Genomic DNA, 14,775 nt, shown 5'->3' with positions numbered 1-14,775 from the left:
AGCTGTTGGTGCAGCTCAGCACATTTCTCAAAGTATGTCAAATAAGAAGACTCATAAATAGACTTGATGGTTCGTCTCCCTAGCCTCCCCCGCTCTGATTTCCCTAATATCTGCAGTTTTCCCAAGGCTTCAAAAAGCTGAGGGTCTGGTGACCCTGTTCTGCTTGGCACTTCCCCAGGGCCAAGTGGTAGGAGAACAAAGAGAGCAAAAAAGAGCCAATGGGGTCCACCCACCCTCTTGGAAGCAGTGTGCACAGGACAAAGGGAGGGTCCCTGGCCCTTCCAGTTTTGAGGCCTCCTTATCCCAAACCAGCTGCCGCATAAGAATGCCTTCGGGGTACAGGCAGAGGAGAGCAAAGGAGAGAAAGAAGGTAAACAGAGCCACATCAGGGACCTCTCCCTCCCTTCCCACCCTCACAGATTCCCCTTCCCGTGCATCCAGCCCCGGCTCGAGGGTTTCTCCTGCAGTTCTGTCTGCACCCTAGAGCTTATTTGTAGGCGGGCCAGGAGATACCAGAGGAGGAGAATCCCAGTGATGTCCTCACCGGGGAGGACCTTCTTTCTCGTTCTGCCTACAGCTTCCTGCTGTCCAGATTTTTCCCTCTGTCCTCAGTGGAAGGGCCCAGCAGCCAAGACCGGGGGGTCGTTCTCCATCTCTGTGGTAGGTTCCGTCCCTCCTGCTGGGCCTCCAGTGCCAAGTGTGTGTTACTCTAAGTCCCAGCCAGGCTGAGTTTGTGGTTTGGAGTTGCTGCGGTTACCTGGAAGGCTCCACAGACCTCACATTCCTCCTTCAGGACACAAATACCTGTGTTTGGGGTGGAGCTGTGTCTCCCAGAGGGTTTCCCAAGATGATGGCTGCACTCTCAGCTTTGCTGTGCCTCTGAGAATGACTGTCTCTCACCAGTCACTTGTTACTGAGACTTCTAGCTTCACTGTGTGTGTGTGTGTGTGTGTGTGTGTGTGTGTGTGCGCGTGTAGGGAGTGGGGGTGCTGGGATCCATTCTCTGTTGTTCTGATTAAACCTCAGTCTTTGGCAGACACCCTGTCCCTGGGCCTCAGGGATATCTAGTAGTTAGTAGCCCACCCTTCCCCTCCCTCCCCCAGCACAGAGCTTTGAACCTGGCCCTCCTCCAGGGGCAATGAGATTTCCCCTGTGCCCAAAGGGCAAAGTGTTGCTTGTTTCTCTCTCTCTCCACATTAAAACTTTCATGCAGTAGGAAAAACAGGATGGTTTCCAGGTGGAATTATTTTACCCTTTCCATGGTGGCTGCTATCTTCTCCCTTCCCCAGTTCTGCATCACAAAGAAGATTTTTCCAGCTCTCTAAAAGTCTTCTTTGGGAAAAAAAAGTCTTCTTTGAGAATGCCCAGTGCGATTCCTGAGGGGAAAAGTCTCCCAGAGGCTGGGGCTACCCACAAGCAGCCGGGGGCTTTGTTCCATTTGCCAGTGCACACCCGGTCTCCAGCAGTGTCAGCCTTCTGAGCTGAACCCTCTTCCTGGGTCTGGTGCTTGGCTCCCAGGTAACCAGTGCTCCTGTCTTCTCTCTCCCTGCAGGTGTCTGCTTGTGCCCAGATGCTGGCTGGTTGCCGGTGATCTCAGTATTCCGGTGAGTTCAAGGAGTCATCCAGTTTTCTCCAGTGTAGCACTGGAAGGTTTAATCAGCTCTCTATGTCTATGAGCAGAATCCAACAGTTCCTTTCCCATTAAAAATTTTAATTGTAGTAAAATACGCATCACATGAAGTTGAACATCCCAACTGTTCCTAACATGGGTCAGTGCCATTCCCTGGAGACCACGTCGCCCGGCAGCTCCGGAAGATTTTTCATCTTGCAAAACTGGAACTCTGTACCCATGCATGAACAAGCCCCCCATCTCCCTCTTCCTTGGCTGGAAACCACCCTTTTACTTTCTGTCTCTATGCAGCTCACGACTCAAGGTATCTCGTAGGCACAGAATTATACAGAACTTGGGTTTAGGAACCGATTTGTCTCCTGTAGCTTAGTGCCTCCAGATTACACACATTCTAGTATATGTTAGTTTTCTTCCTTTTCCAGATTATGTAACGGTCCACGGTACATATATTCCACATATTCTCTTTCCATTCAGTAGAGTGGATAGAAAGACTCCTCCAGGAATTCATAGCTACTAGCCAGCTTTTTTACATGGCAGTGCCACAGGTGTAGTCTGAGAAATCTGAAGCTGAACTTAATTCAAAATATCCTGGGTGGTTAGGGAAATAGGAAGAACAGACTGATTTGGAAAACTAGATGCCTTTGGACACAGAATTCCAAGAAATTCTGCAGATAAAATGATGTTAAAGATAAGCTACATAAGAACTAGATAAGGACTCACGAAAAGTAAATTCACACGCAGTCTAAGAAAACAAGATGAAAAAAAATCAAGAGGAACAACAGAGATTCATGGAGACTTCAGATACTGGAATTATTGTTTGCAGAGGACAAAGTGCCTGGGAAATAAAAGGAAAGGGATAGGGGATGGCGATGATAGCATGACTAAGAGAATATAAAAATTCTTTCAGAGGATATTGAAAAATGCCAATAGGATAACTAGAATAAAATATATCACTGAGGTTAAAAACAAAGAAATCATTTGATTAATCTAGAATTTCTCAAGATAGCGACAAAAGCCTAAAGACAGTAAAAAATAGTTTTTCAAAATGTTGCCAGAAAGTAACTATTAATCTAGCTCTGAATACCCAGTAAGGCCTTTATATTTAAACAATTCCATCTTTATTGAGTTTTGATTGATAAGGAGTTTATATTTTAGGTGTGCATTGTAATGTTTTGATATAGGTATATTTTGTGAAATGATTACCACAATCAAGCTTATTAACATACCCCTCCCCTCACACTTACTTTTCTTTAAGGTTTATTTATTTTCATACAAGAGCTGGGGCACAGGCCAGAGGTGTGGGAGGGTGAGAGGATTCACTAGAGACAGAGCGGGGAATAGAACAGGCAGATGACAGAAATACACTGCTGAGGGGAGCAGTGGATGTGACAGGAGAGGTCTGCTGTGCCATGTGGGATTCTCACCGGCAGGCCGGGATCGAACCCGTGCTGTCAAGGCTGTGGACAGCTTCACAGCATAGTGCCTAACTCGCTGCACACAGGGGAGGCCCTTCACATCTCTTTGTGCATGTGTGTGTGTTGGGGGGCGGTGAGGATACTTAAGATCTTTTCTCTTAGAAATTTTCAAGTATAAAATACAATTCATCACTACAATGCATATGGATCCTGAGAACTTATTTATTTTATAATTGAAGGCTGTTGCCCTCTGGCTAGTGTCTCCCAACTGTCCTTAACTCCCCAGTCCCCATTCTATTGTCTGTCACCAGGTATCACCAACGAAATTGAGCTCTTCTACCTGGTCCATACAACACTTGCACTCTGGTAATCACCGGTCTGTTGTCAGAGTCTAAGGCTTTGTTTTTGTTGTGTTTGTTCATTTGCTTTGTTTCTTTATATGCCACAAATGAATGAAACCATATGGCATTTGTCTTTTTCCCTCTGATTTATTTCACTTAGCATAAGCCCCTCAAGTCCACCCATATTGCAAATGGCAAGATTTCCTTTTATTTTCTTAGCTGAGTAGTATTCCATTGTGTGTATGGACCACATCTTCTTTAGCCAATCCTCCACTGATGGACACTTAGGTTATTCCCATATCTTGTATAAAATCACTATTGTGAATAGTGCTGTAATGAACGTGAGGATGCACACATCTTTTTGATTTATTGTTTCCATAATCTTAGGATAAATACTCAGAAGTGGAATTGCTGGATCATATGGTAGCTCTATTGTTAGGTTTTTGAGGAACCTCCATGCTGTTTTCCATAGTGGTTGCACCAATTGACATTCTCACCAACAGTGTTTGAGTAGGAGTAATTTAGAAGATCATGTCTTTGGAGGGTGAGCTTGGAGCAAGGTGTATTACAGAGACTATGGAGCTAATTATCTTGCTCTAGGTGTCTTGCCCAGTGACTGAGGGTAGAGGCACATTCTTGGTTGAATGGCTATGCAACAGATTATACCATGCCACTAGGATGGGGAAGAATTGAGCAAGGAGCTCTCAGCCATGGAAATAGGGCTTGAGGCTCAGTGTGCTCCCATTAGGCAGCTTAAGGGGGGAGTAGGATGTAGTGGAGTTATTTTGGAATTTGCCAGTAGTTCTCAATGATTGTAACCTGGAAATATGCACTGTTTCCCCAGTTCCTGGACATCCATAGATTTTTTGATTGCAAAATGCTTCTCAGTTTACAGCCACGAGCAACCTCGGCCACTTGGAGAAGCTGGGAAAAGAGGTAGGTTCAACTATGGGGTTTTGGGGAGACTCCTGACCACCCAGACTGAGGAACCAAGGAGTCCTCTGTCTTAGGGAAAGTTGGGAAACAGGAAAAAAAAAAAGTCCCCACCATCATGCTAAATGATTGAGATTCTTAGAGTCCTAGAAATGTAAACTAATTACTTAAATCTCTTAAGGTATTTGCAGTCTTACCGATATATATCTATTAGAATGACTAAGATAAAAACATTTACAATAGTAAGTGCTAGCAAGTATGTGGAGCAAGTGGAACTCTCCTAGACACTACTGGAAATGCAGAATAGTACACCCACTTTGGGAAACAGTTTGGCAGTTTCTTATAAACATATACTTATAAAACGCAGCAATTCTACTTCCTGTTATTTACCTAAGGAAGTGATAACTTATGTTCACACATGAACTTTCATATAGATATTTATAAGGAGGTTGTTTATAATTGCCCCAAACTGGAAACAACCCAAAGGTCCATTCCCCAGTGAATGGATAAACAATCTGAGCGAGTGGGGAAGATCATCTATTAATGTGGTTGTCTGGAGGTTTCATAAATTCCTAGTCTGGGACAACATCAGAAGGAATAAGAAGGATCCCTTTGTTAACACAAGGTCATCTGGGATTCTTTTTATTTCTGGGACAATAAGACCCCATGGCATATGCCAGACCCTCCTGAAAATCTCTAACCATCCATTTCTTTCAATCGATGGAGCGAGGAGAATGTACTTACTAGTATACATGGAGTTGCCTTAGCAGTTGCTGTGGGCAAACCAGCCTTGCAACTGTTCCAGACAAATCCCTATGATCACTGACCTGTGACTGCTCACCCAGGAGCAGAACACTGGGCAAGTGTTTGTGTAAGACAACGTCCAACACCATGGCAGAGTGTAGGGCCCCTGGGAGGGTATGGGGTTGGAAGGTCCTGCCCTTCACCATGTGGCTTCAGATAACCCCTTCCCCCTGATGTCTCTGTTTTGTCATCTGGCTACAGGGATTGGTGGATCAGCTAAGATTCATCTACCTGTTTTTTTGTGTCTCTCTGGCTTGTGCCTAAACTCTTTCCCCTCTTTTCATCCCATATAGGCACCTTCCTCTCCACAGCTCCAGCTTTCCCTGGAAGAATGTAGCTCTCCTGCTGATGCTTTCCCTCTCTTTGGAACAGACATCTGCAGTGCTACTCCACAAAGTCAAAAGTGGGTTCAGCTTTTCCTTATAGGACATTCTTGGGAACTGAGGGTTAGACACGAGGTAAAGACTTGAGTTGGGTGAGGCCACTTCTATTGTAGGTAGCTTCAGTAGAACTAGCCCTACTCATCTATTCAGGGTCCTTCAAATTCTTCCCTCACCTGCTCCCTGAAAATTATTTCCCTAATTTTTGCTGTTTATGCATCTTTTCCAAGTTTACTTTAAAAAATGAATCAGTGAGGGCCTCCCCTGGTGGCGCAGCGGTTGAGCGCTGGGCTGCGAAGCTGTCCACAGCCTCTGCAGCGCCGGTTCGATCCCTGGCTGCTCCCCGGCCACCAGAGGAGGGTCCCACATGGCGCGCAGACCTCTCCTGCTGCCCGCTGCTCCCCTCAGCAGTGTATTTCGGTCCATCTGCCTGTTCTGTTCCCCACTCTGGCTCTGGTGAATTCTCTCACTCTTCAACGCTTCTGACTGTACCCAGTGCTTGTATAAATAAATAAATAAATAAATCTTAAAAAAAAAAAAAAAAAAAGAATCAGTGAGAGCAGAGGAACAGTGAGGAGATTATTGTAATGGTTATGAGAGAGTTGGGAGCATGTCAGGTGCTGATCCAAGGAAGTGTGTAGTAAAGAGGGATAAGAGGTGGGGTTTGAGGAGAGATTTAGGAGCTAGGACTGAGCCAAATCTATGTCTCATAGGATACTTGGGTGCTAATGAGGGAGGAGTCAATATCAAGATTCTGATAACAGACTAGGGACGGCGGATGGAAAATATCAAGATGGGAACAGAAAGAAGGTATTGGATAGGGCCAGGGAGAGGTTAGTTCAGTTTTAAACATGTTGAGACAGAAGTGCTGAAGAGATGCTCAAATGGTGTTTTCCCCTATGGTTGGATGTCGTTAGCTTGGAAGAGAGGGAAGGTCTGGGTCACGGGGATGGAGTGAACAGCTGGGGAGTGTGTGCTGAATAACAGGGAAAGGCTGAGACCAGAACTCTGGGGAGCGTCCCAGTAACTGCAGAGGAGCCCTTGGGGTGTCCGTATCAGGGGGGAGACTGAAAAGTGCTGACAGGAAGGGAGGAGAATTCTAAGTCAGAGTTCAAACTGACAGTGAGGAGAGGCGTTACAATGACTGATGCCCAAAGGTTGAAAGGGCCCTGGAGGCAGGAGGAAAGTAGAACTGAATTGAGTCAACACAAGTGAGAAGGGAAGTTTGTCTTCAAATCCTAAAGAGTCTGTTTCTTTATCACTTTAGAGTTACCCCTGCTTGATTTTCTTAACTTTCTCTGTGCCCAAACCTAGACCAGTGGATCCCAAATAGCAGCCTGACATGCTACAGGATTATGTGAAGCATATAAAAGATTTGGATTTCTACACATCACTTTCTAGAGATTTTGATTCAATCCATGGTCTATAATTTTAAGATGATGCACAGAAGAATTTGCTGTTCGCTGCAGGTTAGGAACCATATACTAAGGGTAGTATGAAGGGTAAGAAATATAGTTGGAAAGTACCAATAGTCAGTGGTGTCTGTTGCCTCCATATTCATTTTTCTGTTGCTTTATAATAACCCCTTTAGAATTTCTTTCCGTTTGAAAGAAATTGTTAATAGCTTTTTCTTTTCAGCAAAATGCCTTGCTCTTTCTTCTTGCTGGGTAAAGGATTCTGGGTTGGAAGTCTCTTCTTTAAGTACTTTAAATATCTCCTTCCAGTTCCTTTGTGCTTGATATGCTTCTACTGAAAAGTCCACTGACAGTCTGATTGGTGTTTCCTTATAAGTTACTCTTTTTCCCTGGATGATTTTTAATATTCTGCCCTGGTCACTGGTTCTCAGTTTTATTATTAAATGCTTGGCATGTGTCAGTGTGATATTTTTTGTTTGGGAATCTTTGGGTATCTTGGATCACAACGTCTTGTTTGTTTTCCAGATGGATGTGATTTCCAGTGATCATTTCTTTAAATACTTTATATGACTTTCTTTTTCTTGTCTCCTTCTGGGACCCCCATACTACTGATGTTATTTCTCTTTAAGTTGTCCCTGAAGGTTCTTACACTATGTTCATTTCTTTAATTAATTCCCTTCCCCCTGCTACATTGTTTTATTTGGGCACAAATTCCTGATTCAGCTATACCTAAATAGGGTGAGAGTGGTGAGAGGCAGACCCAGCTCCTAGATAAAAGTTGAGCAAGAACTGAGGACAGAAGGTGGCGTATAGAGTCAAAAGGATTTTACTACATACCTTTGCCATGGGAGGAATTTTAGATTTTTAGCTAAAACTCTAAAGGGATGTGCATTTGAATATTTCTTGCAGAGAAAGTAGGAACATGCCCTCAAGAAAGGCTCATCTGTAGGACTAAAGTTCCAGATGTGTGTAGAATAGATTTGGATTGCCATGATTACCTGAAGTGCTGCTCTTTCAATTGTGGGAGGAGGTGCCTGGATCCGTTCCAAGGTAAGGGCATCCAGGCTGAGGGCCTGGGTGAGGGCAGAGGTGACTTTTGAAGCATTTTACTTGTGCCCAGAACTGACTGAACAGTTCCCTTGGATGGCAGACAATGAGGACAGGGATTGTGTTTTTCTCTTCTAATTACACACCCAACTTTCATTACAACCAATGAGTCTAGTCATGGTAGAGGGCATTGTGTAACAGTGTTAGTCTTCTCTGATCCAACATTCACTCTTTCACAAATAACTAATACCATGTATCAAGAGACATTGTTGGCACTGTGGCAAATATAAATCTTAGTTAACCTAGAAACTGGAGTGGTTTTGGGACCTTTGACCTTCAAGAAGACTTCTGGTAGCTCAAAGTCTTGAGCATCAAATATGTATAGGAAAATATCTGTTTCCTATAGATTCATTCATTCATTTCACAAAGACCATCGAGAATACACCTGGAATTGAATAAGTTGGGTCTATTACTTATTTCAGTGAGGGATAACATTTACCATAGATAGCCTGAGACACCTCAGTAAGAAACTTAGAAAGAATTTATTAGAGGATCAAGGCTTTGATTGGGTGATTTGGGGGCGGCACTAAGGAAGTGGGGATTACTGTAGATTGGGTGCTGTCAGAAAGTAGGAATAATTCTATGGTTGAGTATTTCAGTGAAACTTATTTAGAGAGAACAGATTAGACTGAGGATAAGGCTGTAATTAGTAGAGGAGGCTAAGTTATTCTTAGGTGTTTGGTATTTTTCTGTATTTCACAGTGAATTTTTGGGGGTGATCTTGTTTAATGTAGATTTAATGTAAATCTTGTTTATGTCCAATGGGGGAACAACATGGCTTAACTGTGAGCTCAGATCAGTTTCCAGAAATGAGGAGCTTTTTTTCCCCTTGATATTTCATTCTTTCTGTGTGTCAGGTCCTTTGGCAGACACTTTGGGTACAGGTACTGAAGAAGTGTTTCTCTCCCAAAGTTAGAGCTGTGCAGAAGAGAGATCAGCTCCAAAGCATCTCATATACTCTCCACTATATTCTTTGCAAGGTAGAAATGATGCCCAGCAGTGTTATACAACAGAGTATTCACAGTAGAGCTAGGACTAGAACTTTTATTGGGTATGGCTCTTTTTATTTTGGGTTGCCTTTACCACAAACTATACAAACACTGAGGGCCTGACCCCTCCCCTTTTTCATTACCTTTTAAGTTCTTCCTTCTTTGCTTCCTGCCCTCAGAACCCTGTATGCTACCCAAAGACTCAGGAAAGTGTAAGAGTAATCAATTGCGCTGGCATTTTGATATGGAAAAACGGTTATGCCAATCCTTTACATATCAAGGCTGCCATGGGAATGCCAACAACTTCTTCACTTTGGAAGACTGTGAGAAGGCTTGCCTGTTAACTGGTAAGACCCATATTCTTGGCAACCTAGTGTAGTCTAACTTGTAACAGTATTCCAGCACAGTTACAGGCTCAGACTTCCAGATTAAGCTATCTTGGTTCGGACCTCCACAGTGGTGCAGGGGTTAAAGTCTCAGTGCTATGAAGCTATCACCAGCCACTGAGGCATGAGTTCAATCCCCAGCCAGGGAGCTACCCACATGGCACAGCAAACCTCTCCTGTCTCGCCTGCTGGGCCCCTCAGCAGTGTATTTCGGTAGGTCTGCCTGTTCTGCTCCCCACTCTGTCTCTGGTGAATGCTTGTACCCGCACCCCCCCCCACACTTCTCGCCTACAGCCCAGTACTTGTACGTATAAATAAATCTTTTTTTTTTTTTTAAAGCTACCTTGGTTCACTTCTTAGCTCTGTCTAGCACTGGCTAGATGGTCTTAGGTCCATTACCTGCCTTTTATGAGGTTTAGTTTTCTAAACCTCAAAAATGGGGGTAATAGTGGTATTTACCTAATGGGGATGTTGTGTCAAAAAATGGGGCAGTGCACATAACTTGTTTATAAACTTCAGTTAATGGGAACTGGGGGCCCTTGGAAGTAGGTATTTCCTCCTCACATTGACCTGAGAACTCACCCAAGAGTGAAGCGGACAGTCAGCCTTGGGGTCCCATGGAGGCAGAGTATGGAATGGGTGAAGAGTAGGGTATCTGTGACGGTGAAGGCAGTGAATTCATTCCTTAGGATAATGACCATCAGCAATAATGCTGGGGGTTAGTATTTTATCGCATTTAGGAGCCAAATGACCTGGATTAAAATTCTACTTTTCCCACTTGCTGAAAATTTATATACTTCTTTGAGTTCCCAGTAATACTGGAATGATAGCAACTACACTGTTGAGATGTTGTTAGGCTTATACGTGACCAAGGACACGGTGAGTTGACATGATGGCTATCCAGTGGTGTGGCATCACTAAAGTTAATTGAGATGGTGACCACTGTCCTTCAAGATGCAGCACTGTGTGATTACAAGGCAACATTTAGAATTTTGACTTCAGGTTTTGAGAGGCAGGCTTAAAAATATACCACCACCACTGTTTTATAGACAGTGAAACAAGGTTAGAGAAGCAAAATGAGTCATGCAAGAATACTCAATGGATCAAGAGTAGAACTGGGACTTTAATTCCATGGCCCCAGTGAGCCTGAATGGCCAAGGCAATCCTGTAACCTGACCTGATGACACTAGGACCACAAGTTTCCCTTTCTGGAAGGCTGTAAGGAATCATAATGCCATGAACAAGACCTTGGCCTGCGGGAGCCAGCAGGGAAAAGAAGCTGGGGAGGTGGACTTGGGCTGGTTTGTGGGAAATTTAGTTCTGGAGCTTAGAGAGAACATGGCAATAGCCTTGAGAGCAAACACACCCCCGTCTGTCTGAGGAAGGAGGAGGAAGAAGAAGTAAAAAGCCATTTTCTGCCCTCTTAGAATTTGCGATCAGTTGAGGACACAGAAGACATACACAAAATCCCAAAGAATTGATTTAAATATCATCTGTGTCCTAGGGGTCCACAGAGTTGTATCTCCAGCTGGAATAAGACTTCTAAACTTTAACTGCCTTCTCTGCACTTCCACCTAGACCTTGTCTAAAACATCTCACAACGAACTTGTCTAAAACTGAAGCCTTTAACCTTTCAAATTAAGAACCCCTTGACCCAACCAGCTCTATCCATACTTCTCTCCAAGTTGTTTGGAGAAAACTTCTAAATCACCCTTAGTACCTCTCTTTCTCAGTCAGCATCCATTAAGTTGGAAAACTAATTAGTTTCACCATGAAAAAAGATCTTGCATCTGACTACTTCTTACCACTTCCACAAGCTACCACCCTGAACTCAGGTGCAAGTTCTCACCTGGCTCACTCTAGCAGTTTACTAAGACCCTCCCTCCCCGCTTCTGCCTTTCCTTCCTTCCAGTCCATTATCAACATGGTAACCGCAATTATCTTTTCAAAGTGTGTCAGATCATGCCAGTCACTCAAAGTAAAACCAAATGCCCTACAATGACTTACACTGATTTGTGCAGATTTCACGTAACTGCTCTTGTGTTATCGAGAAGGAAACTGAAGTCATTCATGAAGTGGCAGGACTGAGCTCTACCTTGGTGTTTCAAACACCAAGCCTGACCCTTTCTTTGCTACATCCTGCCTTATGGCAAGGCATTTCATTCCTCCCAGACTACTAGAGGTGGACAGGGTAGTGTGAACTAAGTCATAAGAAAGAGATACTGTATGAAGGGTGGTAGGTTGGTGCGGGCTTGGAAGGAACTCACATCTGCTCTTGTTTTAGTCAAGGAAGGACAATGCCCACACTTTCCTCTGAGGGATCACCTGGCCTGTACATCTTCTTGTAAGAGTGACATCGAGTGCCCCAATGCCGAAAAGTGTTGTGAATCCATGTGTGGCTTTATTTGTTCCGAGTCCTGGACGGGTGAGCACTGGGCTCTGTCTCTCAAGGTCTACTGAGCCTCTGTTAAGGATGCTATGCTGGGGACTTCCCTGGTGACTCAAGGGTTAAGTCTCAGTGCTATCAAGCTATCACCAGCCTCTGCAACATGAGTTCAATCCCCGGCCAGGTTGCTGACCCACATGGCACAGCAGACCTCTCCTGTCTGTCCCACTGCTCTCCTCAGCAGTGTATTTCAGTAGATCCACTGTTCTGCTTCCCACTCTGTCTCTGGTGAGTCCTCTCACCCCCTGCACCTCTGGCCTACACCTCAGTTCTTACATGCATAAGTAAATAAAACTTAAAAAAAAAAGGATGCGATGCTGCCACATGGAATAGGGACTGTCCCTGAGCTTGGTATTAGAGATCCTTTCCTTTTTTATTTTTATTTGGTTTTTTAAAAGATTTATTTATGCCTATAAGAACAAGGGTACAGGCCAGAGGTGCGGGGGGTGAGAGGATTCACCAGAGACAGTGGGGAACAGAACAGGCAGACTGACTGAAGTACACTGCTGAAGGGAGTAGCGGGTGACATGGGAGAGGTCTGCTGCACCATGTGGGTAGCTCCCTGGCCAGGGATCAAACTCATGCTGCAGTGGCTGCAGACAGCTTCATAGGCTGTGTCTTAACCCCTCGTGCCACCAGGGAGGCCCGATCCTTTCCTTTTTTAATACCCTGTCAGTCAGTGTTGTCATGTTGCCCTCCTGTCTTGGCAGACCTTTGTGCTGATCTTCAAATCCAATCATGCGAGGTATTACTCCCCATTTTCACCATGGAAACATATTCTGAGTCCCCTTCTTCAGTGCCTACATGAAGACAATATCCACTAATTCCTACACAAAAATTCATAACTGATTTTTATCTTCCTAACAATTCTTCATGTTTACAAAGGACTTTAGAGCATGTATAACATATTCACATCCTGCAAAATGTACTGGTGAAAAAATTGGTAGTAAAATGCTTTCAGGGTGGAAATCAACTCTCCAATGTCTAAAGCTTGTGCTTATCCCCTGGTATACTGCTGAGGTAGCATAGTCTTATCCAGGGTATTGACAGTGTTTTTGGGGGTACTTCATGTGAAGGTGGAAAGAGTCAAAAGTTTTTCTACTGGTTTTCTGTGTGGCTATAGGTAACTCACAGCCCCCAAAGAGCTTGTGATTTCTATCACTTACAAAACAAGGTAGTTCTGGGTGCTGTCTAGTATTCTTGCTACTCTGGTATTCTGGAATTAGGGAACCCCAATTAATTCTATAGGGGCAAGAAGATTTATATATCAGATTTTATAAGTCAGAGATGACAAAACTGCTAGATGCTTCTCAAATTATAAATTATAGGATATTAATACCCTGGCTCCTCCACTCTGTTGTTATTCTGAGGGGAGCAGTGGCGGGGCAAGGGTGAGAGGCTGTGCCAGAAGAAAACCCTACCAAGGATTACATTCTCCAAATTTTCTCCAACTATGATCAAGATCAAATGTACTATTTTATCCCATGTAGTGAAAGACGGTGAATGCCCACCAATGCCCACGGACTGTTTAAAGATTAATAGACCCACATGTCTGAAGGATAGTGATTGTCCACTGACAGAGAAGTGCTGCTCACGCTGTGGGCTGATATGCCTGAACCCAAATGAGGAACAGTAAGTAGAAAATATTACCATCCTATTAATGATGAGTAGCCTAATAAAAAGCTGAGTCTTGTCTTATATCCAAATTCCTTTCCAAGCTGCTTTGTTAAGTGTAACAATATTTAATGGGGTTACTCTGATTTCATACTAGTCACATTATCTGAAAATGATAAGTTTCTTTTTTTCAACTTTGTGACTTAGCGTTTTTTTCTTGTCTTCTTATAGTATTAGAACTTTCAGTGTTGAAGGTAAAGTCAGTGATATTTATTCTCATCTAGTTCTTTATTATAAAGTCAATGTGTCTCTGCTACGTAAAATGACATTTGTTGTTGGGTTTGGGATAAAAAGATCTTATCCCACTTGGGTTGCTTCCTTTTTAATCATGGACATCTGCTCTTGGCAATTATTGCTAAATTTTTATTACCAAATGTATTTGGGGGGAGTATTCTGTTCACATTTTACTTGCATTTATCTTTCTATTATACATAGCCATTAACTCAAGCATATACTATCCCTCCACCCAGATTCTTGCAATGTTAACTTTCTCATTATAAATTTGATATTGGGGCCTCCCCGGTGGCGCAGCGGTTGAGCGCTGGGCTGCGAAGCTGCCGGCAGCCTCTGCAGCACCGGTTCAATCCCTGGCTGCCGGCGAGCGTCCCACATGGCGTGCAGACCTCTCCTGCTACACCCGCTGCTCCCCTCAACAGTGTACTTCCTCAGTCTGCCTGTTCTGCTCCCCGCTCTGGCTCTGGTGAATTCTCTCACCCTCCTGCACTTCTGACTATACCTAGTGCTTGTGTAAATAAAAAAAATAAATTTTTAAAAAATAAATAAATAAAGTTGACATAGTAAACCATTAAATAGAATCTAGGTGGTATAACATTTCCCTACTGCCATCTAGGAATCCTGGACATAGTTATGGGATCTACTACCCAGAAAATGACTACCTGGAAAGTATATGAAGCTGGAAGTGAAAAGCACATTGGTTATTGGTGATTCTCAAGTGGTTCGAGGCTTTTTCTAACTGATCCGAGGAGGCTCTCCTGAAATAGAGTGAATTTTATCTTCAAATATCTTTTAAGCACCTAGTCATATAATGGTTTCTCTCTTCTGGTATGTTGGTATAATAACTCTTATTATTAAACATTCAAAGGTTGAATCTTGCATTCCTGGAATGACCTTCATTTTATGGAGGGTGTACTTGTACTATTACGTTATTGACTCTTTTAGAAAATAGTTTATTTAGAATTTTCACATCTGTAGTCAAAAGAAAACTAAGTCTGTGATTTTTGTTTTGCTATTTGAG

At 43.5% G+C, this 14,775-nt stretch overlaps 1 protein-coding gene across 3 annotated transcripts; it reads left to right on the top strand.

Moving 5' to 3' along the window:
- Nucleotides 1-269: 269 nt before the first annotated feature.
- On the top strand, nt 270-14,713 carry WFDC8 (WAP four-disulfide core domain 8). 3 transcript variants are annotated; one of them, XM_054697904.1, is made up of 10 exons: nt 270-370; nt 578-660; nt 1,553-1,604; nt 4,231-4,322; nt 5,417-5,526; nt 7,828-7,968; nt 9,194-9,361; nt 11,685-11,825; nt 13,337-13,478; nt 14,371-14,713. In XM_054697904.1, the coding sequence occupies exons 1-10, from the start codon at nt 326-328 to the stop codon at nt 14,429-14,431; spliced, it is 1,035 nt and encodes a 344-aa protein (XP_054553879.1). In that variant the 5' UTR covers nt 270-325; the 3' UTR covers nt 14,432-14,713. The 3 variants fall into 3 exon arrangements, with proteins under 3 accessions (XP_054553879.1, XP_054553883.1, XP_037355347.1); XM_054697908.1 differs by lacking the exon at nt 11,685-11,825; XM_037499450.2 differs by lacking the exon at nt 578-660 and having other exon boundaries at nt 339-370.
- The last annotated feature ends 62 nt before the right edge of the window (nt 14,714-14,775 follow it).

Source organism: Talpa occidentalis, unplaced genomic scaffold, assembly GCF_014898055.3.
Source record: "Talpa occidentalis isolate TD23 unplaced genomic scaffold, MPIMG_talOcc4v2.1 talOcc4.10, whole genome shotgun sequence".
Taxonomy (NCBI): Eukaryota; Metazoa; Chordata; class Mammalia; order Eulipotyphla; family Talpidae; genus Talpa; species Talpa occidentalis.
Note: the sequence above shows the minus strand (reverse complement) of the source record. Positions and strands in the feature narration are given on the sequence as shown.

Coding starts and splice junctions, on each gene's coding strand:
- WFDC8 (XM_054697904.1), top strand. CDS start 326: ATGCCTTCGGGGTACAGGCAGAGGAGAGCAAAGGAGAGAAAGAAG. Junction 4,323..5,416: donor TGGAGAAGCTGGGAAAAGAG/GTAGGTTCAACT, acceptor CATCCCATATAG/GCACCTTCCTCTCCACAGCT. Junction 11,826..13,336: donor TTGTTCCGAGTCCTGGACGG/GTGAGCACTGGG, acceptor TATCCCATGTAG/TGAAAGACGGTGAATGCCCA.